We start from the raw sequence: 26,490 nt of genomic DNA on the forward strand, positions 1-26,490 counted from the left end.
GCCATGAAGTATTAAATATGAAAGGTTACGGGGAATGAGAACTTGAGTTCACCCTGAAGGCATCCTCATCCTGTTGTCCTCGCCTTCATCTGTTTGTTATGATTCCTGAGTGCTCTGCACTCCTCCGTCTCTCTCTCCATGTTTTCCCCTCAAACCAGTTGTTCATTTTGACCCATCAAACATCCTGTTACCCATAGGTCCTGCTACCTGGGCAATGGCAACATCTAAACCTGACATCATGATTATCCTACTGAGTAAGCTTTTAGAAGAAGGAGATGGCTTCTACAAGGTCAGATTTACACAAAATTCACCTCAGATGTTTGCACAGATTTTCCTCAAACAAAGTCATAGATTCTCTGTATTTACACAGTCAATCATCTTTTCCCTTACAGAAGGGTAAAGTGAAGGAGGCGGCTCAGCGCTACCAGTATGCTCTGAAGAAATTCCCCCGAGAAGGATTAAGTGAGGACCTGAAGACCTTTAAGGAGCTCAAAGTGTCTTTGTTCCTGAACTTGTCTCGCTGTCGGAGGAAAATGAATGTGAGAACAGCATGAATGTTTCTAAAAATACTCTTTGCAAGGTGTCATTCTAGCGCACCGTAATGCTTATGAATCTTGTGTGATGCTGTAATATTGTAACAGCAGCAGGCAGCATGTCTGGTACAACTGTGCAAAATAATACAATTTCACTGATTTGACTGAACACTTTCTTGGTTCCAGGACTTTGGTATGGCGGAAGAGTTTGCTACCAAGGCTCTGGAACTGAAGCCTAAGTCTTACGAGGCATTCTATGCTAGAGCCCGTGCCAAGCGTAGCAGCAGGTAGGGTTCTTCCATTATTTTATTTCCTTATGAATCAAGTTTCTTAAGGGTGGATTAATATGTCCATTGTCGCTTTATAGGCAATTCACTGAAGCGCTAGATGACCTGAGGGAAGCCAAAAAGCTGTGTCCCAACAATCGTGAAATCCAGCGTCTCCTTCAGCGTGTGGAAGAGGAGTACAGGCAAGTTACCCAATCAGAGGAACCAGAGCTTGAGCCTCCCCCATCTCCACCACCATCTCCCCTGCCAGTGGAGGAAGATGAGGAGCCCCCTCATCACACCCCTCCCCCTGAGCCAAGACTGGATGATATGGAGCCCGTCCAAGACTTGTTTGAGGATGATGACTTCCTGGAACAAGAGCTAGAGGCTGTGTCTATGTGTAATGCTTCCAGCCTTGCCATTATACGTAGTCCACCCCTTTCCCCAGGCCATCATGACACTGGCTACCTATCTGGAGGACAGGCTTTTGAGTTCCACCCAAGCTCCTCCTCCATGTCATCTCCTACCCATCACAGTTACCAGTCCACCTCCCCGAGTATCTCTCCAACACATCAGAACTCCCACTACCACCAGAGTCCGCCCCACTCCTCGTCAGCCCATCAGTCCTCCTACCGGTTCAGCCCTCCACCCATGGGTAGTGGAGGGAACCAGGGGATGGACTACCAGAGTCCTCCGCCATCTCCTCTTAGGCGTGGGGCTCCATACAGAGGTAGCCCTCCAATTGAGAGTGTGTGTCTATATCGTTCCCAGTCTGGCTCTCCAGTCCGCTACCAACAGGATCCTTTACCTAGCCGCCCTAAATCTCCACTGTTGAAGATGAGCAGCCAGCGCTCCTTCCAACTCCAGTCGCAACCATCCCAGAGCTCTCAGACCAGTCAACACCACCAGGTTCAGGGTCTTCGCCTGCAGCCCTCTATGGCACAGATCGTCCGCACTAATCAGCCCAGTAACAGTTTGTACAGCCAGTTGGCACATCCACTCAGCAGTAGGTACCAGGGCAGCTCTATGGATGTGGACAGGGAGAGAGATCGAGAGCCAAGGCTGGTGTACCAGCCCTCATTGGATGGAAGGTCAATGTCTCAAGTACAATCCAGCCTTAGTGTGGGAGCTCTGTGTCAGCATGGAGGCCGAGGTGGGCCTGCTGGGGTTTTAGAGTCAAACTTGGGGAAAGACGAGGTCTCTCAGCGTCCTGCTTCAGCCTACCGGTCAGCTACAGGGGGACCCGGAGGCATGCGCTTCAGCCAAACCCCTCAGATAAGCCGTAGTCAGTCAGCAGCGTACTATCCTGTCTCCAAGCATGAACTTGAGAGAGCAGTGGCAGCCTCTGCTCTGCCACAATGCCAACTGGGCTCTCCAGAGATCCCCCACCTAGTGCGCAGACCTATCAGTGCCAATACAAGTGAGCTAAAACAGCACGTATCGACCCCCAGACCACTTATCCACTCCCAGAGTGTAAATCTTCGCTTCTCCCCATCTAGCAGTAATATCTCCTCAGGCTCCAGCTGCAATCTACCCCCTGGTTTCCGGCCCTCATCCTCCATTGCCCAAATGGAAATCCCGCTGCAGACTACATATGAACGAAGCTTTGACGAGCCATCGACCCTCTCGCCCTCTCAGAGCGGACTGTACTCGGCCGAGCCCACCCGATCCCGAACCACTCCATTCATGGGCGTCATTGACAAGACCGCTAGGACTCAGCAGCAGTACCTTCACCAGCCTTCCCGGGCCTGGCCTTTGTCATCTCTGGAGTCGGTTATCACTAGCCCTACGTCACCTGGGAATTTGATCCACCAAGCCTCCACTGCTTCCTCCTACAGCCCACCTACATCTCTAGGCAACATTGCCTACTACAATAAGACAAATAATGCCCAGAATGGACACATGCTAGAGGAAGAGTACTATGCCCAGCCACAGCCATCCTCCCTGGGCAAGCTTGCCAATGGAGGAGGCCGTGATCGAGACCTACTGGAGCGAGTGAGCCAAGCACCAACGTACCAGGATGTTAAGGTGGCTCGGACAATGCCCGTGGCACAGGCGTACCAGGAGAACATGTACCGCCAGCTATCCCGTGATGCCAGACAAGGTCCCACCTCGCCCATCAAACCAAAGAGACCCTTTGTGGAGTCAAATGTTTAACAGGCACCCAAAAGGGTGGGCACAAAGGTGTGAGTGACAGTGAATGTTTGTGTCAGGTCTTGCATAAGAGACTGTGTAGGTGCAGGTTATTAAAGCCAGTATTTCAAATAGAGGAAACTGCATAGAAGAAATACTTTTAATAAACAAAAAAAAACATTGTTACAAAACCTGTGTACAAATACCTGTGCCTACTTTAGGTCAACTCAATCTGTTGGTAAAAACTCGGACGGCACCCTTTTGGAGAATTAGAATATAGAGTACGTTAAAGTTAAAAAAAAAAGTTCTTTAAAGCTCTGCACATTATATAAGAAAGCACATTTATTGACGATCCAGAACAGAGGCCGTACACAGAGGAATAGTGTGTCTTGCCATTGCTCCCAAAGCGGATATGAAACTGGCAATCTATGTGTTGAACACATTCACTCCTCACTTAATCCTTCTCTCTCTTCCCAATGAAATTAAACAAATTTGCTAGGCTTTCTGGACATGATATTGTTGAATTGTTCAATACTGTAAAAAGTGAAAATCTGTTACAGAAAAGCGAAGTTGTAGTCATAGAAGGAAAAGAGGAATATTTATAATTAATATGTTATATGATGTATAGAAATATTAAAGCAGCTTTTCTGTCAGGTTTATTTTGTTTGCTTTTTGTCTTTAATTTTGTATTTATTGATTTGGTCTTTTAGAAACGGTATCAAATATTTTCAAAATAAAGTAGTGACCAGAGGTTATTGTTTTTACGGTTATTACCTTACAGTTCTGTCTCCCAAGCAGAAATACTGTCAAAATTCAAAGTTGTAGTGTGGCAATAATATTAGTTAAAACATTTTTTGGGAACACGATTAAAAAATGTTCAAGTAATCCTCACATTTTGTGGATATGGCTTAGTCTTTATTTACAAAATGAGTTAATTACCAAGTACCGGAGTGGCAATCCTGCCGTATTTCAAGTTGAAGAATGTATCACACCATAGACGTCTTATGAGCTCTGCAGTATGTATACTACTCAACACAAAGTTTCAGGGGCGTTTGTAGAAATATAATTTCTTTTTTCAGTTTCTTTATTGTTCTAAGAAGTGGCGGTATATCAAGTGAAATATGTTTGTTTTAACTTTTAAACTTTTATTTGTATCTTTGTCTGTGACATTTTAAAGAAAGAGAGCACTTTATTCATTTGTAAAGATTGTATGGAATGTGAATATTGAGGGACTGGAGATGTTTTTCGTTTTGTTTTGTTTTGTTTTTGATCTGGGATGGGACGTCCTTACTAACAAACCTTCAGTGAACACTGGAAAATAACATGTGATTAGTTGTACTACTAGAAAACAAATAGCAGTCATTGTCCTTGGTGCAATTCTAATTTTTCAAACAAATGAATGAACGATAATATAAAAGAGCAAAATTATGTTTTTAAAAAGATATTAAAAAAGTGTATATAACAGCCTTTATAGTGCGCGGTGTACTTGCTGTATATAGTGGCCAAATGTGTTCATGCATACAAAACCCTGCTCTCCTTAGCAAATGCAGCGTGACAAAGACTTGACGAGCCTCACGTGTCAAACACAGTTCAGCGGCGTCACACACTACCGAAAATTAAACCAGCCGTTTTGAAATAGTGTATTTGTCGTGTAAGAATACAATATAAAGCTAGTTCCTTTTGAAGTTCTCTGCTTCGGATCGCAATACTATTAACACGCCGAGCTTAAATGTGGCTTTGGTCAGATCTTCTCAAAAATACTGTAAATGGACAGGTATCTAGACAGCTTGTCTTAAAGGCAACCATATTCACCTTTCTGTTGCTGTCAGTGTAAACTTGCTTGAGTCTAGAGATCGCTCGTGGTCAACTTCGGGGAAAAGATAAGTAATTAACACTTGAGGAACACAGGACTCTGATGTGGGCTCGTCAAGGGCCTCTTTAGGGTGCTGTGGTTTTTAAGTGGAAGTTATTTTATTCTGTAAATAACCTGACGCATGATTTATCCTCCATTCCCCTCTGAAATCGACATACACAGACATTCGTGAATCTGCCGTATGCCTCCCATTGAGGAACTAAACCGAAATAACGTTCACAGCTGACGAAAAATGAATCTCACACTCATCTCCACGTGACATTTACCTCTGAAGGGTTTGGCCATTCTTTTTACCTTTCAGTTGGATTTGAGTTGATTTTAATGTACTTGCTTGCTAAGCAGAGTTTCTCGTCTGTAAATGTGAGCTTTCAGAGCGTTGTGAAAACGTTTAATGACTTCAATAAACCAGAATGTGTTTTTATCATGTCACTTGTCATTTTTATATGGTTTTAATCGTTTTTTAATTGATTCAGTATAAGAAACGCACAGCACTGGTCGAGCTCCTAATGTTCATTTAGTTGTGATATTACTATATTTTATCTACAAATGCTACAGAACTGTTAATAATCAAACTATTTGATCTCCATAATCTCCATCCAGATGTAGATACATTTTTTTTATCACACTTGCTCACCGATGGATGCTCTGCAGTGAATGGGTGCCGTCAGAATGGGAGGCCAAAAAGCGAATAAAAACATCACAATAATAGACACAATAATGTCTTGTGAAGTGAAATGCTGCATGTTAATAAGAAACTTGTAGATGTTTTTTTAGCTGTTTGGACTCTCATTCTGACGGCACCCATTCACTGCAGAGCATCCGTTGTTGAGCAAGTGATGCAATGCTACATTTCTCCAAATCTGATGAAAAAAAAAAAACTTTTTTGGGTGAACTATTCCTTTTAACAGTCATGTAAAAAACTTCTTTGTGGTGAGTTCTTCACAAAACTTTTAAAAATCTCATTTGATTGTATTTGCTCACAAGCAAGTTTATTATAACCAAACATTTTGGTTTCTACACAAGAAGAGACAATTAAAGTAACTTAATAAAAAAAAAAAATAAACAGTCAACAACAGAAGTAGAACAGCCTTCTACAAAGTACTTTTTAAAAGAACAGCAACAAGAAACATTTTTTCTTAAGACTTTGCAGAGCAGCAAACCTTTTCAGTTTTGCTCCAGAAACATTCTTTAAAGCTCCATATATGACTGAGCTTAAAGCTGATGGTTGTTTTAGTGTCGAGAGCTTACTGTATGACGACAGGTTCAAACACCAAAAGCTTCGACATTCACTTTTACTCCCTCTTGGGTTTGGCTGTGAGAAGATGCACAAATCCTGGCACCAGCACCATGACCACCTGCGGCACGATGCTGTACTTGAGAAAGAAGAGCGAGTAGAAGAGAAGAGGAGGAACGGTGGGCACGGGGAAGCTGCTGATGTAGTGGAGGGCTATGGACGAGAGGGCCACACAGAGAGTCCTGGGAACCCATGGAAGAGCCCATCCTCCTGGCTTCCAGTACTGTGCGAGTCCTAGTCCCAGCAGGACCCCGGCGTCCCGGTTCAGAGAGGAGAAGGGCGCTGTGTCCATACGAATCCACTCGGGGCGAGAACACCACCTCTTAGCCAGTGAGATTGACCTGTGGTTCAGGGTTCGAGACGGTAAGTATGCAGTGGGAACAAAACTGTTCATTAACATACAGAGCCGGGTAGATCACTGTTACTGATGACCAATGACATGACGAAAACTGTCATTAGTAACAATCTATTAGATGACACATTTTTAGGTAATGTATTCAGAATATTATTGACCTAACTCATTGATCTGACAGATTTCTATTCTACACAAGAATAAAAAAATATCTATATAAAATATAACAGCTATAAAAAAACATATCTCATGTTTGTCATCAGCATGAAGGAAATGCAGGGGGTTTGTGAGCTGATGAAAACTAATGATTAATATATCATAAAAACTGATTGCACTATATTTTCACAGTTTTTTTTATGTAAAATCATGTTCGAACTGTTTTAAATTCATTTTAAATAAGTACTTTTTTTATCATTTTAAAAGTTTTAAAATTGCTTGTTTTATTCTTGTTATTATTTGTCTTTATTATTATTTTACTTTGTTTTATGTAAAGCACTTTGAATTACCATTGTGTACAAAATAATAAATATAAATAAACTTGCCTTGCCTACAATCAATAATTTTCAATTAACCTTAAAAAAAAACTCAAACACTTAAACACTAAAAAATATCATATATAAATCATATACACACACACACACACACACACACACACACACACACACACACATATATATATATATATATATATATATATATATATATATATATATATATATATATATATAATAAAAAAAAATAAAAAAAATTAAATTAAATAAGGTAATCTTTTAAATAATAAAATTATTTTCAATAATAATAAATTACTGATATTGATATTTTGAGGCCCAATATGTTATGATCATGGGTAGACAGATTTGTCATTTAATTATAACAAATGGGATTGATAAATTAAATGTTTTAAACTGAATAAATGTAATGTATTTACTCAATATAACACTGTACACACCAGGAAAGATCGACCCCAATCTTTTGCAGGGCACCGTGCATTAGAAGAGCTCCGAACAGCAGAATCAAGCTGAAGCGAAAGAAGAACAGCAGAGAGCGATCTTCAGGAACAGTCCTGTTCAGAAAAACCCCCAGCAACACCCCTGTGGAGAGAGAGCATGAACATACAATACAATACAATACAATACAATACAATACAATATATTATAATATCTGACCTGCCAGAAGACCTCCAATGACTTGATGTGGGAAGTGAGCTAAGATGAAGATTCGAGAGAGGCCTACACAAGCCAAAAATACTGCATACAACAGATACGGCACTGCAGCTAATATCTTACTGTAAGAGAGAGATAGTTCAGTTTGCTTTACATATGAATAACTAACATTTCTACAGGTGCATCTCAATAAATTAGAATGTTGTGGAAAATCATCACAATTAAAAGAAGCAAAGACTTAACCTAGTTCTGTCTGTGTGCATTGAATTGATTTAATACACGAGCTTCACAATTTGAGTTGAATTACTGAAATAAATGAACTTTTCCACAACATTTAAATTTATTTTGATGCACCTGTGTATCACGAGAGCCTTATGGACAGACCTGCCGGTGCGAGTGTGAAAGAAGGAGGCCAGGAAAGAGACGATCACCCACCAGACAGCAGCAGTGACCATGGCGTGACCTGACGGACTGCCTGAGAGAGACACAGAACAGGAATCATGACGGTCAGCCGTCTTCACATCTGGAAATGGTTCAGGTACAGTGATGTGTGATAAGGAGGATGACTTTGCTGCTTTACCTGGGCCGGTCTCACAGGTAGACATGAACTGCTGGACTTTCGGAGGGTTTTTGGAAAACAATCCAGAATGTCCAATCCACCAATAAGGCCTCTCGCCAAACAGGATCCTGACATAAAAAGTCAACATGTGAAATCATGTGACTGAGAAAAAAAAATAGATTTTAAATAATCTATTATATAAAAAATTTAAATATTGCTAGGTTTTACCCATTTGTCAGAAATACGTTTTTAATCATTTAAAATATATAATAAAATATAGTACGGTCACTTATTCTTTTAAATACTTTAATAAGTGCAGGTCCGAATATATCTGTTACAAAATAAAGCGAAAAATAATAATAATAATAATTTTATATATATATATATATATATATATATATATATATATATATATATATATATATATATATATATATATAGCCGTACATTTTTTTACATGTAACATATATATATATATATATTACATGTAAAAAAAAATGTCATGCAATATATATATATATATTGCATGAAATTTTTTTATGGTACATATATTGCATAATATTTATTAAAGGCACATATATATATATATATATATATATATATATATATACATATATATATATATATATATATATATATATATATATAATTAATTAATGTAATATATATGTTCCATAAAAAACGTTTAATGCTATATATATATATATATATATATATATATATATATATATATATATATGTATATAGCATTAAACTTTTTTTACGGAACATATATATTACACTAATTTATATATATATATATATATATATATAGATGTGTGTGTTTGTGTGTGTGTGTGTGTCAATATCAATTTACTAAATTGTGGATTATTAATTAATAGTGCATTTAAAGTAAATATATATATATATATATATATATATATATATATATATATATATATATATATATATATCCATAGAGATATATTACACTATATTACAAACGTGTATACAAAAATGTATATAGTTCAATAAAAACAGTACTAATAACACTAATAACAATAAAAAAGAACTAATTTAATATACATTTTACAACTTCCTCACAGATGTGTAGACATCTGTTTGCTCTGATATTCCTGTCAGTTTCTCTTCCCAGAATGCAAAGCAGTGCGTACCATTTGAGAACTAAGTTGAGCCACTCTGATAAAGCAGCCACCCAGAGCACAGCGATGCCTGTCCGTCTGTGTGTGTGGAACACGAGAGGAAACACCAGCAGCACTGCAGCCTTCGGGTCTCCCAGATGAGAAGCGATCAGCCACAAACCCTCGCAGCTCCTCGATCTCCGCTGGAGCTCCTCCGCCATCTCAACGCCCTGGCGGTATATGCTCTCCATTACAGGAAGATGAATGAACGACAAGCAGTGAAATTAAGATCCCTTGTTCATCATACAGCTAATAGATACATTAAACTAAAGCGCCTGCAGGAGGCTTGTAATCTGTCAGCTGTGTTTTGCAAACTTCCACGTTACTGCTAATACGGGGGCCGCAGTGGGACAAACTTCACTAAAACGCATATTTTAAAAGATATCCCTTGAATGTAGACGTAACTTTTCGTAACATTTGGGACCTGTAGTTGCAAACTTTTTAAAATGCTTTTACCCATTCAATCTTTGGACAGACTTTCACTGCAAACTGTTATAAGTTCACCCGTATTTATTGTGTACATGTTCAAAAAATAATAATGTTAGAGATGGTGCAGCAGTAATAAATTGGGGCCAGTATATATGATATCCACACTATATATGATAAATGTACTGATGTAAATAAATAAGTTGATACTGAATATTTTTATTGATCCCCCCAACCCCCAACTCTCTCATTTTGGATTGACTTTAATTTAATAAATGTAGTTTTATTAATAATCGTATTTATTTTGCAAGTTAGAAATTTTATTGACAAGTCAAAAAACATGATCAAGATGCGCTTTAATTAAACCCTTCCAAGCATTAAAACAAAATCCATACTGTTTTATATATATTTTTTTATCTCAAATTATCTTAATTGTTAAATAACGCTCTGTACTTTTTGTTCTACATTTGAGAGAAATACATTTTAAACAGAAATAATATATATATAATTTTGTGTCTTTGTTTGTGTGTGTGTGTGTGTTTTATCGAACACAGAACAAAAAGAAAGAAAGAATAAACAATAAACTGATCCTTTTCCTGTCACCTGACGTGCCTATGCGTCGTCACGCTGTCACGCCGTCGCATGCGTTTACGTAAAGCTCGCGCTCCGGTTTCCCTGGCGGAGAAGATGGCGGCTCCGGGACCGGGGGAGTATTTCAGTGTCGGGAGCCATGTCTCTTGCCTCACCTGTTTAGGACAACGTTTACAGGGAGAGGTGGTGGCTTTCGATTACCCGTCCAAGATGTTGACTTTGAGTATCCTTTATGTCCGTTTAAACGGCCGCACTGTGAGTTGAGGCTCCGCTCGAGCGTGTTTATGTGGCCTCATTCAACGGCTATTCTTGCTTCATTTACTTTCTGTGTTGTCCGTTTGGTTTTCGCTTGGTTTCTTTTGTTCTAAGTTTGATTTGATGTTGGTTCATATTTGGAAACGTGTTGGAGAAGTGTTGTTTGTAGTTAGCGTATTGAATTAGCATGTCCTCGGCTCCAGACAGCATTAGCATGCTCGCTAAGCTAACGTCTTTTCAGCACTAGTAATGGCAGCACTCACAGGACATATTACAAAATATGAATTAAATAGGAAATGATGTGTTATATAGGAAAAATACGCCAGGCTGAGTAGTATCAGCACCTTGGGTTTCTCATTATACGTGAGGGATCTAGCTGTACTGTTCTCAGATCAGTTAACGTTATATCAGACTCCCGAGTTTTTACTCATGCTGTAAAAATAGTTTGTTAATACTGTGATTGGAAAAACGATGAGCCAATTTCTAATCAATATATAATGGAAAACATATCGTAAAAAGGTACCTTGCATAAAAATGAATTGGCTAATATTTTTTTTAATTACTGCCTATGTAAAATTTAAGACTTTTAAGTCTGTAATCTATTTATAAATGTAAAAATGGCACGTTTTGTATCATGTTTAATACATCAGGCTTTTATTGCTCTGATAGTTTGATGAGAATATTAAGCAAACAATCGAGGAGGAAAAACACCTGTTTAATGCAGAGGCTCAAAGTGAGCAAAAATATGCAATTTGGTGGAGATGTTATTATTTATATGACAAAAAAAGTTAAAGTCTGATTCTGCTTGTAATGTGGATCAGTGAGATCTTTATCACAGTATAACAGACCGACTATATGTAAAATTATATAAATATCAGTTGTTACCAATAATACATCTAGGTGAGTTGGTATTTAAATGCTTCGTTTGCGGTTTCATAATATAATGCAATGCGATCTAATGTTAATTGAGAGATAAACAAACAAACATTCTTCTAAAGTCTGATGATGATCCTGTTTGATACATTTTGACATGATTTTAAAAAATATATACATATTTGTATGGATAGTGATGTAAACTTTGAGTCCAGTAAATTTTAATGTCAAATTATTTTTAGGGTTACCACCAAAAAAAAGATTGAATTATAAAAAGACATGTGAGCCATAACCTGAAAGTGGACTTTCATACTAAAAAACACTTGTTTTTTTTAAGTGAAGTTTCATTGAGATGAAGGAAGGCATGTAGGTTGTGCAACATGTTTCTGAGCAATGTTTTCATCATGTTAGTTGCTTTAGAGATCCATGGACAATATGTAACCGTATGCTTTGTTTTAAGGATTGAATGGCTAAGCTGCTGTTTTTTTTTTCTGGTGTCTACAAAGATGGAGTCTGAAGTTGACTTGTGCATCTTAATGAATTAGTCTGCTTTCACACATGCGGTTAACCTTCATATATCTAGAAATCCCAGTTAAGTGTGACCTTTGATGGTTTGATTCGTTGCCCCTCGTCTTATTTTTTGTGGACTTGCTCAACCAGTTACTCATATTGGTTTCATTATGGTTTCATTTTCTATATTGACTCATTTTGTGTCTGGGCCTTACTTTTTTTTTTTTTTTTTTTGGAACGATTTCATCTTGATATCTTAGTTTGGTTTCTCCTTAACCCTTCTCCTCCCAGAATGCCCTTCCTCCAGCGGTAAGCCCAACCTCAGTGACGTCATCTTGGTTAACTTAGCCTATGTTTCAGAAGTGGATGTTATTAACGACCACACAGAGACTCCTCCTCCTCTAGCATCCTTGAACATTAGCAAGGTAAGCTCACATTTTATGCTTAAATCATATTGAGAACAGAAGCGTGGTCATAAGGGTTTAAATATGGATATGTTTCTTACAAGAACAAATTATTAAAATCATTAGATTAGTGTTGGGCAATTGGTCATTTTTCAAATCGTCATATCGTCAGCCAGTGAGATCGCGATATACAAACCTTATATATGCAGACCATGTACATCTGTTTGTGGATGGAGACTCATTCACCGGCTACAGGCGCTAAGTGTGTGTGTGTGTGTGTGAGTGTGTGTGTGTGAAATGCGGTATAATAGGCCGCCAAATAAAAATCATAATTATAATTTAATACATTAATAGGAGAATGAGCTTAATATAGTCTTGACTATCAACAGAGACATCTGCTATCATCGATACACAATACTATTGTCTATCGGCACAACTCTACTTCACATATTATGTACTAGATGAATTATTTGGCAGCACATGTTCAAGATGGAGAAGATCTGACGGTTAGTTTTGACATGTTTTTTCCACAGCTTGCCAGTCGGGCAAGGACAGAAAAGGAAGACAAGTTGTCCCAAGCCTATGCAATCAGTGCTGGGGTGTCTGTCGAGGGCCAGCAATTATTCCAGACTATACACAAAACGTAAGATTTCCCCAACTTTACATACATTGTGAAACCAAATGCATTGATCAACACTTTTGGCTGAAGTTTAAAGCATGTGAGATGAAGGCAGATTTGTAGCCTAGAATTAGTTCTTTTCCACCAGGACCTGAGTTTTGTTTTGGAAAACTGGGGGAAGTCCCCCTTTAGATGGCTCTTATGGGGAACTTTTTTTTAATTTTAGTGGGTGTTGGGGTATTTTTTGTAGACCTACTTTCAAACTACAATCATCCCAACTTAAATGTTTTTTACGATTTATAATGTTGTTGATTCATGTTTACAGTGCAAGGAAGATACTTAAAAGAATCGTGATGTCAAACTATCAATTGAATATGAATATAATTAATAGTCAGTAATACAATAAGAATAGATAAATGACAAGCAATTGCACAAACAATACAATAACAAGATACTACTAAAATGAACTCCGCATTAAGTTGTTCAGGTAGTTATATCAGTAATTCTCAGGAACAGAAATGCCAAAATAATCTGTGTAAAATAACACTGGTTAATCTTTGATGCATAAATAAACATTAATGACAGACAGCAGCAGGTTTATTTAGGGTGCTGTCTCTTTAAGACCTCATGCACAGATCTAACACAAGATTTGTTTCTCAACTGGTTGCATTCACTTAATAGCCTATGTACAGACAATGTTTAGTATATTTGTATTTGGCCATAAACGCAAAATAAGGCTCGACACAACATCATTCTGTAGTTACGATGAAGTAATACATGATGGCATCTGTCACGCAGGAATCTGAACTGTGGGAATCAGTATAATTATGTGCAATCCCGCAGCAAAATTCAAGCCCTGTCTACATTCAACAAAGTGGTCCGCCATGATGATTGAATTAAAGCACAAGGTTTCAATAAACGCACTCAGTTACTGAGAAATCAAGCCTGAACATTGAAGCGTAAAGTGTGTTTGATCATGTTTGATGTTGTTGCTCACAGCCGGTGTTTGTTTGATCTCTTTGTGTTCCAGCATCAAAGACTGTAAATGGCAGGAGAAGAACATCATTGTTATGGATGACGTCGTAATCTCGCCACCATACCAGGTGGAGAACTGCAAAGGCAAAGAGGGAAGTGCTCTAAGTCATATACGCAAAATTGTGAGTATCACGCAGTATCATAGTTTATATAGTTTTCATTTCAGCAGATGTTGCTCCTCCTCCAGTGGCATCCATAGGTCAATGGCCAATATTAAAACTATATATTAAATCTGACTATTAGCATCTGATTTATGTACCTGGCCCATGGCTGTATTTTCACTAACTTGTAACTTGCAGCAGAACCATGCATCGCTCGTTTATATTTCTACATGGCTCCTGTGATATACAGTAGCTCAAGTGGCTACTGTGAGTCACGTTGAGTTCATTAAAATGTCATTAATATTCTGCGTTCAATTATTTACTTGTCAGGCAGGCATGATAAGTGGGAAAATTACACATTGTAGTCTTTATTACCTTTTGCAAAATTATCTGCTGACTGTGTATTAAGAGAGACATCCGTAAAATGTCTTATCACTTGTGTTTATTTTGTTCAATGTCTATATAGTTTTAAAAGGAGATCTTGGGCAGAATGATGAATCAGGTACTTCTTCATAAGGATAATTACATGGTGGAATTAGTCTCGCTCTCTCTGCCTGTCATCTCATTTTGTATACAACTATTTATTTGTATTTAAAAAAAAAAATGGTATAATTGCAATTTTAGATTAGTTATAATTGTTTGATCAAAGCCTATGGATTAATCAATGGTTAGATGATTAATCATGCAATAATATTAACTGATAATCTAAATAATTGTTTGTTGCAGCACTACTGTATATTGATTTATGCATAGTATTCCTTTTATATCTGACTTAACCTGTCGGAGGATTCATATTTAATCTCTGTTTGAATAAATCTGTCAGGAAAATAAAATAAAAAACTTTATCTTATGTATATATTTTTCCTTAGTCTTCCAAGTGCCTGTAAACACATTTATGCTGTTTTGCATTTGAAAGCATGTCAGTTTAATGAATTTGTCTCTGTATAGGCTGTTTGTACAGTGAATCGATGGATAAGGGCCTGGTGGTGATTCCTTGTATTCAGCTCTCACTTACTATGACTTGCTTGTCTCTCTCTTGTCAGGTTGAGAAACATTTTAAAGATGTGGAAAGCCAGAAGTCGATGCAGCGTACACAAGCACAGCAAACACAGAAGGACTCATCTTTATCCTCCTGAGTCGAGGGGGTATGGCTCATCCGGGGAGGGCACCACGGGCATCAAGGGCCTAACAGCTGGTCGAAACCAGCTCTCTTCTCCCCCTCGAAGTCCGAGGGAGGATGCACCAAGGGCCAAGGGTCTGGAAGATCAACAAAAGAAAAAAAAAAAGTTTTAAGAAAAAAAAACGTGAGAGTGAAAAGAGTTCATTCTAAATTAGACTTTATGAAGATAATTTAAAACACCAACCATAGTTTCTTTGACTAAATTACAGTGTCTTACCCCCTCTCTGCCCCCTTCTCCCTCCTCCTGATTCATCTGAATTAGCTTTTCATATTTTCTTCTCTCTTCCTTCGACTATTATTCCATTTTGTCAAAAAAAGAAAAAAACAAACCAGTCAGAAAAGCTTGTTAGCTTTTACTTTTTATGCTTTTTTTTTTCTCTCTTTCTTTTGGCTGTTTGTGTTCTACAATTGTCTGTCTGTTCTGTATTTTAAACAAAATGTGACTTCAGATGCCACACGTTACAAAGGACATTTTCTAAAATAAAAGTAACAATTCTGACTGTAATGCTGCACTTTCAATTGCTTTTTCAAAAACTCTGAACACCGCATGCTTTCAAAAGGGGTAAAAAAAAAGGAAAAGAGGTTTGGTGTAAATGCTGAAACACTGTTTTATTGTTTCTAATCAAATAATGTTTGATTTGTTTTGTGAAACCACATTAGTTAAACTTCCTATGAGGAGCTCCTTAGATTAACAACAGATATGCGGCTGTTACAAAAGTAAACCAAAAGTAACATTTGCCAAGTTAAACATGCCATCATGAGCACATTTGCTCTTTCAAAGGTCTTAAATTAAAGTCATGGCTTTACATTTACATTTTACATTTACATTTATTCATTTAGCAGACGCTTTTATCCAAAGCGACTTACAGATGAAGACAGTGGAAGCAATCAAAAACAACAAAAAGAGCAATGATATATAAATGCTATAACAAGTCTCAGTTAGGTTAACACAGTACACGTAGCATGGGATTTTAACTAATATAATAAATAAAAAGAAAACAGAATAAAAAAATAAAAGGATAGAGCAAGCTTGTTAGAGGTCTTTACACACACACACATATACATATACAATTGCATAATAAATGAAAAGAAAATAGAATACAAAAAGATTAGAAAGGTTTTTTAAAGAATAGAATTAGAATAGTGCGTGTTAAAGTTAGAGGGTCAAATAAAGATGGAAGAGATGTGTTTTAAGCCGATTCTTGAAGATGGCTAAGGACTCAGCTGCTTTACATGTTGCATGCTTTGCAAAGAAAAAATGCTTCTTCAGTAAACATCCTTAAATCAATATATATTTACTTAAGAGATCATGTCTTTATATATGTATGTATATGTGAATTTAAAAATCTTTTGGAGGTTGTGTTTTCAAAGCATTACTAATATAAATTGTGTGCTCCTCAGACATTTAAAAATATTGGTTTTAAAAAGTCTTAAATTAACCTTCATAAAACCTGGAAAAACACTGTAGTTTAGTTTCCCGTAATATTTTTAATTATTTTTATATAGTAGACAATGTAGATTACAATCTGGCGTACTGCTTTTGCCAAAAGCAAGCACTTATTCTCTAGTGCTATCGTTCTTCCTGGAGTCATTTTAGAAATCGGAAAAGAAATGTAATTCTAGATGCCTGTGTAATTAGAATAAGGTTTGGTGGTCACATATCTAAAATATCTTCAGCTACAGACTGCTGATAGCCTTTGAGTTAATTACACCGTTTCAATGAATTATGTACCACTGCTATGAAGGGTTTTGACTTTCCTTGACCCTATTATGGCAGTGTGAAGAGGTCTTGAATAATTAAGGAACACTGGAACCGGTTTCCATCTCTGAAAATACCACAATGTAGTACACGTCAAAGATGGTGTTGGACCTTCCTTGAGGTTTCTGTTGAGATCTTTAGAGGAGCGCGTATGCTTAAGTGTAAGACTATATGTTCTGCTTCTAAACTGATGGACCGTTCAATGAAATATTCAGTATGTACCAAGTACTCTTGTTTCGTGAGTGCTGCAGTGTGCTTTGACGATAAATCAAGTCAGTGTCATAGAGACTTGAAAGCAGGGCTGGATGTGAGATGCTCTCCATCCAGGTTTTCTTTTTAAATGCTGAAGCAAGAACCAAGGCTGCAGGTGTAGTGTAGTATTATTCAGTTTATTCATTTAAGGTAAAAATCTGATGGGATTTGTTGAGGAAATATGACTGAGGCGTGTTTTTGCTCAACCAGCGAATTAATATTCGTCAAGACCGACTTGTGGTAAGTACAATTAGAGCTGTTATTTCTATATTGCTATAAGCACTAATTAATGCCTTCACAGAAATTTGATCTATGCACATCTGTCCAGGAAGAAAGTTGACCAACATAAAAGCAAAAAACTCTGAAATTATAAACCGATTAAAGGATTGGAGCTCTTTATATAATTTGACTTCTCATGCCAAGCCACAAATCCTTATAGATCTCAGACTGCAAGCTGTTTCAAAAATGCATCATAAATGCACCAAATATACCAGTTAACTCTTCTTCTTCTCAGCTCAACTTGATGGTTCTGCACTGGGACGAACAAGAACAGTGTGCATTTTAATCTAGAACATCTACGACCATTTATTTTGAATGGAGACTCTTTGAGCTAGTGAAGATGCTCTGCATCATATTATTACTCTTCACTTTCCTCATCGTTGGGAGCTCGAAGCTCTGCCCTCATCAGTGTTCTTGTTACGACGCGTCTGAGCTGGTGGACTGTCGATCCCGAGGGTTCACTCACATTCCCCACAGTATTCCACATGGAACATGGCTCCTGGACCTCAGTGGGAATAAGTTATCGGAGTTGAGGAGTACCTCCTTTACTGGGATATGGGTTCTCCGGGTCCTTCTGCTTTCACAAAGCAACATGCAGGTGGTGCATTCTAAGGTGCGTTCAGTTTTGCTAATTTATTTTTCCACCTTTAAGGTTCAATGTTGGCCTTAATGACTCTAGAAACAAGCATTATCATCCATGGAATATTTCCATTGCACAAAAGTTTTTTTTTTATAGTGGAAAATTTGATTACTGGTTACTGAAAGGTTTTTGGGGAACCCAAAATGCCTCTTCTACACTCTTAAAAATAAAGGTTCCAGTATGGGGTTTTGACAAGAATACCAGAATAATAATTTTGATGATCAATGGCTTCGAAAAGAACCATTTTTAATTTCTTAGCACAAATAACTTCTTGATGAGTTGACTATTTGATAAGTGAGATATCTATTCAAAATGTATCCCCCCTACTTCCCTCTTTGGTCTTTAAATTGCAGTTTTACAGGATCATTAGCTGAACGTGCCTTGTTTGCGTTCCAGGCTCTTTCCTCTCTGACCTTCCTGGAAAAGTTGGACCTGGCTTACAACGAGCTCCGTGTCCTTCCTCCAGATTTCTGTCAAGGGTTAACCGCTCTTAAAGATCTCAAGCTTTCCCACAATGCCCTGGAACGCCTCGAGTCTCACTCTTTGGAGGACCTAGAAAGTCTGGAGAGGTTAGATCTCAGTCACAACCACATTCAGGTTATCGAAGTCGGGGCATTTCGTGGACTTACCATGCTAAGGCACCTTAACCTTGCATGGAATCAGATGACAGTCCTCCAAGGCGGCTTGCTCACCATGCAACAGAGTCTTGGAGTTCTTCTCTTGAACCACAACAATATCTCCAAGATTGAAACGGACGCTCTGGCCCCCTTACAAACCCTGACCATTCTGAACTTAGAAGCCAACCAGCTGAGGAGCCTGAAGTTCAAGACCTTCTTGAACCTCCAGACGCCCAGCACGCATCTGCAGATGTCGGAGAACCCTTGGACGTGCGACTGTGAGCTTCATCGCGTCTTCACTAAGATACTCCATGTCAGGCATCTCCACGTGGACGATTACATGAATATCACGTGCCATTCTCCGCTCTTACTGGCTGGAGCATCTCTGGGTTTAATGCACAGTCAGCTGTGTATCGCAGAAACGGCCACTGTCCTGGTCATTACCGCAACTGTGATGGTCACTGTGGTGGCCGCCTTGGTTATGGCAGAACGCAAGCGCAAGAATCAACAAATGAACCTGGAAAAACAAGGAAACGATCCTATGCCTTGGGAGTCTCGCAAATGAAGAAACCCAGCAGCTGATAGCTATACAAACTTATCTTATTTTACACAACAGCTCTTCATTTTTGTGCACGTAGTACTCACTTCAACATGAAATCAAAACCTATTTACTTTCCCAATACATGTTCCTAGTCTTATTTTGAATGGACATTACTCATCAAAATATAAGAGTGTTGTAGGGATGATGCATTTTTGTAGGACAAAACCTAAAAACAAGCATTTCAGCACTTTTGGGTCATTTGTCCTGAAATTTTTTTTTTTTTTGTATGTTGGTTAAATGCCTGAAATAGTTAGTCTGTGATGAACACAAGCTCAAGATATTTTTACATTTTATTATTCAGCAGAATAAGCCCCTTCTCACTTAAAAAAGGTGGTTGGTAAGTGTTTAAATCGGTCTAAATGTAGTCACTTTTACAGACTTGTTTTATTAGTGTGACTTTTACAGAATTCCCATTTGTTTTTGTTTTTTAATACAGACTGAAAAATGTGTCCGAAGCTCAATGCTGGGATGTTGACGTCATGTGACTGTGCTGTAGTTTGTTCATATCCAGGTCTAGCTTTCTGCTGATTGTATTTAGGCTTCAAAACGAATGAAAGTTGTGTTCATTTTGAAGATTATCATGCAAAACAAAAAGTGCATGAATCATAACATTTTGTTTGTAAAACAGTTTATTTTTTGCAATAATCAAAAGCTAGTGGAAAAATCCTATTGGATTTTTTTGATGAGGTAACCATGTTGACCTACAATGATGCGGCCTCACTGCAGCACTCTAACTTACATAATCAATATGGATATTTTCCTTGCTCTGAAAAATGTTGCATGACTTGTTTGTGAACATCCCTTGATCTTGCTAATTGTAGAAAACCTGCTAAAGTGAATTAGAGTTGTCAGTACTCAAGTGTTGGGCAGTGACCTCAAGATAAATGATGCATGAAAAGCCACAGAGTAGCTTTGTTTACTTTTTGCAACTCAATACCTGGAGCACCGACCTGACCTTCAGGGACGGCCTGTAATTTCTATTTTACTTTAAATATACATAAGTGGATTCTAGTAAATAATGCAGTATTGTGTTCTTTGATGTTCTGAACCATCATTTTCTCGTTGACCGATTTATTTGCTGAATCATTCAGAGAACTAACATTTTAAACTATTGCATAAGTACACTTGGAGTGATATTTAATCAAAATCTATTTACTCTATCCGTCCATATGTCCATCCATGCATGCATCTCTCTGTACATCCATCCATCCGTCTAAAAATGTCATGCAATAATCAAAAGATTTTGTAGGTTCCTTACAAAACATTTTTAATTGTGATGCTCTTATAGAAGGCGTATAAGGAATGCAAACTAAATACAAGCAGCAAAAACTGCAATCGCATTTTAAATGTCGGTAACATGGGGGGGAAAAAAATCCCACATTACTATATAGTTTAAGAACATCAAAACTGACGAAAATGTGTTTCTAAACTACCCTTAATTCACCATTCAACTTTAATTTAACATTTAGGACTCCTAGTCGTTCTTAATCTTTAAATAATGCATTAAAAAAGGAAACAAACGTAATGTAAACAGTCTTTTGAAGACTCCAGAGCACGCTGGGAACTGTATCCTCGATACCTTCACCTCTGTCAGTTTCAGAACATTATTCTCTTTATCTTCAGCAAAGGTTCCCATGAGACACATGCTTGTCCGTACAGAGCTGTTGTCATATCCCTGTATCTTTAGCTGTCTGTGGCTAGAATAAGCACGGCTCCGAAGATGCCGACGTTCTGCCCGATGAGCTTGATCTGGTTCCAGAACTCCACGCGGCAGGTGCGGTGCCAATAACCGATGTTACCGTCAATGAACAGCACAACTAAAGGTAACAGAACGGCTAGGATCTGGGATGCCAGTCGCACGTAGTAGCCCGAGAGGTAAGAGAGCGCTAGCACCCCGAACACAAGCACCAGGAGCTGGACCGTGATCTCACCACCAGGAATGTGGTCCAGGTAGGCCAGCCGGTCTTCCTTACTGTGCTGTAGCGAGTAAACCTGGAGGGGAGATAGCGTAGAAAATGTCTATAGTATCATATGGACATTTCTTATTTTTGCAGAGAAAACTGTTGCACACAATCTGCATGTAATGTAATGTTTATATGTTCATCTCTCAATCATCATTTTATTGCATTGCAATTATGTTTTGCTCAGAAAACTATGCATTAAATGTCCTCTTAGAAATTATTAAGAGATAAAGAGTGACAAGTGGAGTTTAAATAGTTTTTCATTGTGCGTTTTGGCCATGCATCTATATATACAGCATCTGCACCAAATTGCATATTTTTTGCTCAGTTCGGGCCACTTTTTATATATATACAGTACAGACCAAAAGTTTGGAAATATTACTATTTTGTATGTTTTTGAAAGAAGATTCTTCTGCTCATCAAGCCTGCATTTATTTGATCAAAAATACAGAAAAAAATGTAATATTGTGAAATATTATTACAATTTAAAATAATTGTTTTTAAATCTATTATACTTTAAATTATCATTTATTTCTGTGATGCAAGGATCATTATCACATGATCTTTTAGAAATCATTCTAATATGATGATTCATTATCAAAGTTGGAAACAGTTCTGCTGCTTAATATTTTTTCAGAACATGTGACACTTTTTTAGGATACTTTGATAAATAATAATTAAAAAAAAACATTTTGTAATAACAATATACTGGTCAGTAATTTGGGGTCAGTAATTTTTATTTTATTTTAAATAAAATCAATACTTTTATTCAGCAAGGATGTGATAAATTGATAAAAAGTGATAGGAAAGAAAATATATTATTAGAATATAAACTATTAGATTGTTTCTTTTTTTTTTTTTGAATAAATGCAGTTGTTTTTAACTTTTTATTTATCAAATATATTAGACAGAAGAACGGTTTCCAACACTCATAATAAATCAGAATATTAGAATAATTAGTTACATGTGACACTGAAGGCTGAAGTAATGATGCTGAAAATTCAGCTTTGCATCACAGGAATAAATTATTTTTTTAAAGTATTTTCAAATAGAAAACTATTATTTTAAGTTGTAATAATATTTCACAATATTACAGTTTTTTTCAGTATTTTTGATCAAATAAATGCAGGCTTGATGAGCAGAAGAAACTTCTTTCAAAAACATAAAAAATAGTAATGTTTCCAAACTTTTGGTCTGTACTGTATATATATATATATATATATATATATATATATATATATATGTTTGCATATGTGTTTTGTTTTGTCATATTTGATACATCAGGGTTTTATGATTCGTATAGTACGCTGAAGTGAGAATATGGAGATAAAAACAACATTCAGAGGCCCAAAGTCAGCAAAAAATATGCTATATAAATATATATCCTTTGTGTAACCATTAAATCAAAATTGGAAAATGTTATTTCATATATCAGCCTGTAGCTATTAAGGCTTAAAAATTACAAAATAAGTTTATTAGTAAAGGTTTAAATTAGTTTTTAATTGAATTACTAATGCTTATTTTACTGTACATTAAATTAGTGATTAATTGAAGTGTTATATATTCTTAGTTAATTGCATACATATAAAAGTAACTCTTTTAAATACTATATTACAACATTTTTATTTCTAGGGCTTTTCCAGGCCTGCATACCACCATATTATAATTCCCTAATATTCCTAGGTTTTCCATAACTGTGGGGATGAGACGACCGCACGGTCTGATCTGTTTCTGTGAGACTAGCAGTGATGAACTCACCATACAGATCAAGTAAATCCCCAGGAAGACCTGTCCGGTGGACTGCAGCGAGCGTGTGCGAGGTTTCTGTCTGTAAACCTCTCCTGCTCCACTGGCCAGCACCAGAAAGCCTCCAATGATGGCCATGGCTCTGGAGTACATCCTCACCTGCGGCGGTTATGAATACATACAGTACACAGAAGATGAACGCTCTGGCTGGTCTCGGTTTACACTTCCTCGAAACAGAATCGAATTACAAGCAATGGATGACTGACATTCAAAGCTTCCTTTGACCTCTGTATTACGATCAAAGAGAGATATTACTGCAGTTATATAACAATATATTGCAGACGGCTAATCCCTTGGGTGGACGTGATATGAAAAATGGATTTGCGTGAGCATTCAGAGACACAGTGAAAAGGAAAAAGAAACAATTAAATGTGTAATTTATTCAAATTCGAAGGTTAATTTCCATGTTAGAAACAACAACACATTAATCAATGGTATGAGTGATTTGAGGTTGGACTATGTGTTTTTTTTTTAAAGGCCAAAACCTGGACACAAGCATTTTAGTGATTCTGGCTCCGTTTTACTGAAATCAATGGGTTTAAAATATATATAAAAAATGAATGTTTGCTTAAATTATTAAAATATAAGGTCTGTGGTGAACAAGTTTTATTCTACAATATAAATCGCGTAAACAGTCGTACTCGTGCAAGCTATTCTAACTCAAACTTTGTATTTAAATACAGATTGAAAGATTTTCAGAGAAATTAAAGCAGTCATAAACTGAGAAAACACAACCGCCTTGACCTTTTGACATGTAAGAGGTCATCGAACTATAAAAACATCCGTTCAGAACTCAAAACTGTCTCGTTAGTCTAAAAACAGCTTCCATTGTAGCCAATCTGCCAAAACCACTTATGATGTAATAGTGTGGCTAAACCCCGCCTCCGCAGAAGAAAACCCAACCCTTTCTGTTTAACCCCGCCCACTGGTTCTACATCACATTAATGAAACCAGTATGACCCCTTTAAAGTCATGCTTTCTCGGTATAGGTCAATTATAGACTACGTTTAGATTTGTTTTACAACTTTTGTGATGGATTTAAGCTTTAAAATTGATAAAAGTTTTAAAATTGTTTTTTTCCTGCAATCATTTAAAAGCCAATACAAAGAATACTAAGCATAGAAACTACTTCTGCAGTTGTTTGGCGCCACAATAACACCGATATAACACTTCAACAATACAAGTTATACAAAAATGATTCCTTATGTTCAGATGAAGCCACACTGAATGTTTTACCTTCAGCCAGTCTGCATAATGGACCTGTCCACCCACATAGGACACGTATGTGCTGAGGGCCAGATGAATGGCAGCGGCCAGAGCAAACCATCTTCTCTTCACCCCAAACGACATGAAGCTGGCACACAACACTGCAGCTCCTAAATCTAAATACAGGTAAGGCACCTGGATGTCTGGCTTCCTAAAAAGATCAGAAACATGCATTTCATTACGGATGTTCTATTGTGCATGTCCCATGTGTTTATACTGTGCTCCTGCACGCATTTGGTTGGGGTTCACGTACCGTTTCACATCCGCTCGCTCCGCGAACAGCATCAACATGCAGAAGCAGTTCCAGAAGCCGAACCGAGTCAGGATAAAAGCTCCGAACTGAGAGAAAAACCTCAGCGCTTTTTTACGAGTTGCAGCAGCCATGGCTCAGGATGGCGGAAGTAAGTATCATCTCCTTCCTAGGGATCGTGAATGAATCGCTGTTCTGAATCGAATCTTTTGAACAAATCAGTAGAGCGATTCGTCATCGAACTGCAGTCGTAGATGCCAATGAATATCAGTATAGTTTAAATACAAATTACACTTAGGTGTCAATTTTTTGTTTTCATTTTCTTTCGGAATGCAGATGTTTAACATAGTACAACTTATGCAAAAAAATTAAATAAATAATAATAATAAAATAAACAGAAAAACATAGAAAGGGGGAAATAAAATAAATATAAACATATTTAAAAATGCTTTTTTTTTTTTAATTCAAAGATTCTAATGTAACTATATATTTCAGTCAACAAAACCATAAATTTGCGTTTTATTTGTTAGTAAACTTGCATTAATGTGAAATTTGCCGCTTTGAAACATTTAATAAAGCCAAAAAGTAATATTTTGATACAAAATATTGTATCTAACGCTTCAATATAACTGAATAAGTACAGTGTCAGGATAATATGGTTCCAATAACACTTGGCAAAGTAAAAATGTATCTTTGGAAGATTTCATCACATTTATCTTTCATCATCACACTGCAACGTGGACATACGTACATCGTGACGTAAATATCATGATTCAATTATCTGAATCGGTTCCTTGAAACGGACTGTTCAAAAGAACCGATTTGCGGAAATGACTCTACTGTCCTTTCATGAACACAGGAAACTTGTTAGCAAATGTTAACCCTTGCTACTTGATACTAAAGACTGTATATTACACCTTAAAGAGACTTTGATAATTCTCTTCATGTGGAACAATGAGATCCGAGTTCCCCATTAGGCTGCATTCAATTAATTAATTATTTAAATTATTTTTTTTTTTTATTGAAGCAGAAATAAATATAAAACAACTTAAAATTAAAACAATAAAAAGACAAATAAAATTTAGTCATACTACTGTGATTGTGATCCACCTTGCCCTCGATGACCGCTTTTAAAAGTTACATCAAATTATATCTCTAAAAACATTTAAAAACAACTGCTTTTTCATTGCATCAAAAAAAAAAAGAATAAATAAATGCAACGAATAGTTAACCTTGGATTAAAAATACAAACGACAATAGTTTTACTACAAACTTTTTAAATGCATTATTATTATTATTATCATATTTTTTTTATTACTCACTGGCACATTGAGATAAGTGGAAATGCTTTTAGTGCCATCTAGTGTTTAAAAGATACAAATGCAACAACATATATCATAAATTATAATAACTTTTATACTGACTTTACATTTTCTTTATGACGTTAATCACTCATATTATATGTAATTAATAACTTATTAACTCTTAATACACGGACAAAAATATCATTTAATACTCCATAATTTCTTTTAGTAATAATAAAGTCTGAACCAAAACAAGGTTTAAGTCTAGTCTAGTTGATGTGTTTGTATAACAGTGAGTCAGATGTATGGGCATCATGACCTTGGTGAGAAGTGAGGGTGAAGTTGTAAATCAAGCAAACATTATAAGAGTAAATATGCATGTATAATTCACTGTTAGTTGTTAGTTA

At 36.9% G+C, this 26,490-nt stretch overlaps 5 protein-coding genes across 11 annotated transcripts in view; 3 read left to right on the forward strand and 2 right to left on the reverse strand.

Annotated features, from left to right (window-relative positions):
- The window catches only part of tanc2b (tetratricopeptide repeat, ankyrin repeat and coiled-coil containing 2b), a 128,875-nt gene extending 123,649 nt beyond the window's left edge, over positions 1-5,226 (forward strand). For all 7 annotated transcript variants that reach the window (XM_052611075.1, XM_052611077.1, XM_052611078.1 and 4 more), the window contains 4 exons: positions 198-289; positions 393-539; positions 720-820; positions 901-5,226. In XM_052611075.1, coding sequence (XP_052467035.1) covers positions 198-289; positions 393-539; positions 720-820; positions 901-2,956 — 2,396 coding nt within the window. In that variant the 3' untranslated portion in view covers positions 2,957-5,226. The remainder of the gene's footprint in view (positions 1-197; positions 290-392; positions 540-719; positions 821-900) is intronic.
- A 540-nt stretch (positions 5,227-5,766) lies between these two features.
- Positions 5,767-9,698, reverse strand: g6pc3 (glucose-6-phosphatase catalytic subunit 3). Its single transcript, XM_052611084.1, has 6 exons — positions 9,328-9,698; positions 8,195-8,301; positions 7,999-8,089; positions 7,618-7,736; positions 7,401-7,542; positions 5,767-6,440 (listed from the first exon to the last, which is right to left on the reverse strand). Exons 1-6 carry the CDS (start codon positions 9,543-9,545, stop codon positions 6,098-6,100), a joined length of 1,020 nt encoding a protein of 339 aa, XP_052467044.1. The 5' UTR covers positions 9,546-9,698; the 3' UTR covers positions 5,767-6,097.
- Positions 9,403-15,853, forward strand: lsm12b (LSM12 homolog b). Its single transcript, XM_052611086.1, has 6 exons — positions 9,403-9,530; positions 10,335-10,594; positions 12,301-12,434; positions 12,947-13,056; positions 14,063-14,189; positions 15,212-15,853. The coding sequence occupies exons 2-6, from the start codon at positions 10,423-10,425 to the stop codon at positions 15,302-15,304; spliced, it is 636 nt and encodes a 211-aa protein (XP_052467046.1). The 5' UTR covers positions 9,403-9,530; positions 10,335-10,422; the 3' UTR covers positions 15,305-15,853.
- A 1,836-nt stretch (positions 15,854-17,689) lies between these two features.
- LOC128025081 (slit homolog 2 protein) lies at positions 17,690-20,603 on the forward strand. Its single transcript, XM_052611083.1, has 2 exons — positions 17,690-18,251; positions 18,675-20,603. The coding sequence occupies exons 1-2, from the start codon at positions 17,979-17,981 to the stop codon at positions 19,458-19,460; spliced, it is 1,059 nt and encodes a 352-aa protein (XP_052467043.1). The 5' UTR covers positions 17,690-17,978; the 3' UTR covers positions 19,461-20,603.
- A 134-nt stretch (positions 20,604-20,737) lies between these two features.
- Positions 20,738-24,960, reverse strand: tmem101 (transmembrane protein 101). Its single transcript, XM_052611085.1, has 4 exons — positions 24,783-24,960; positions 24,500-24,680; positions 23,216-23,362; positions 20,738-21,488 (listed from the first exon to the last, which is right to left on the reverse strand). The coding sequence occupies exons 1-4, from the start codon at positions 24,911-24,913 to the stop codon at positions 21,180-21,182; spliced, it is 768 nt and encodes a 255-aa protein (XP_052467045.1). The 5' UTR covers positions 24,914-24,960; the 3' UTR covers positions 20,738-21,179.
- Between the last annotated feature and the right edge of the window lie 1,530 nt (positions 24,961-26,490).

Source organism: Carassius gibelio, chromosome A12 (genome assembly GCF_023724105.1).
Source record: "Carassius gibelio isolate Cgi1373 ecotype wild population from Czech Republic chromosome A12, carGib1.2-hapl.c, whole genome shotgun sequence".
Classification (NCBI taxonomy): Eukaryota; Metazoa; Chordata; class Actinopteri; order Cypriniformes; family Cyprinidae; genus Carassius; species Carassius gibelio.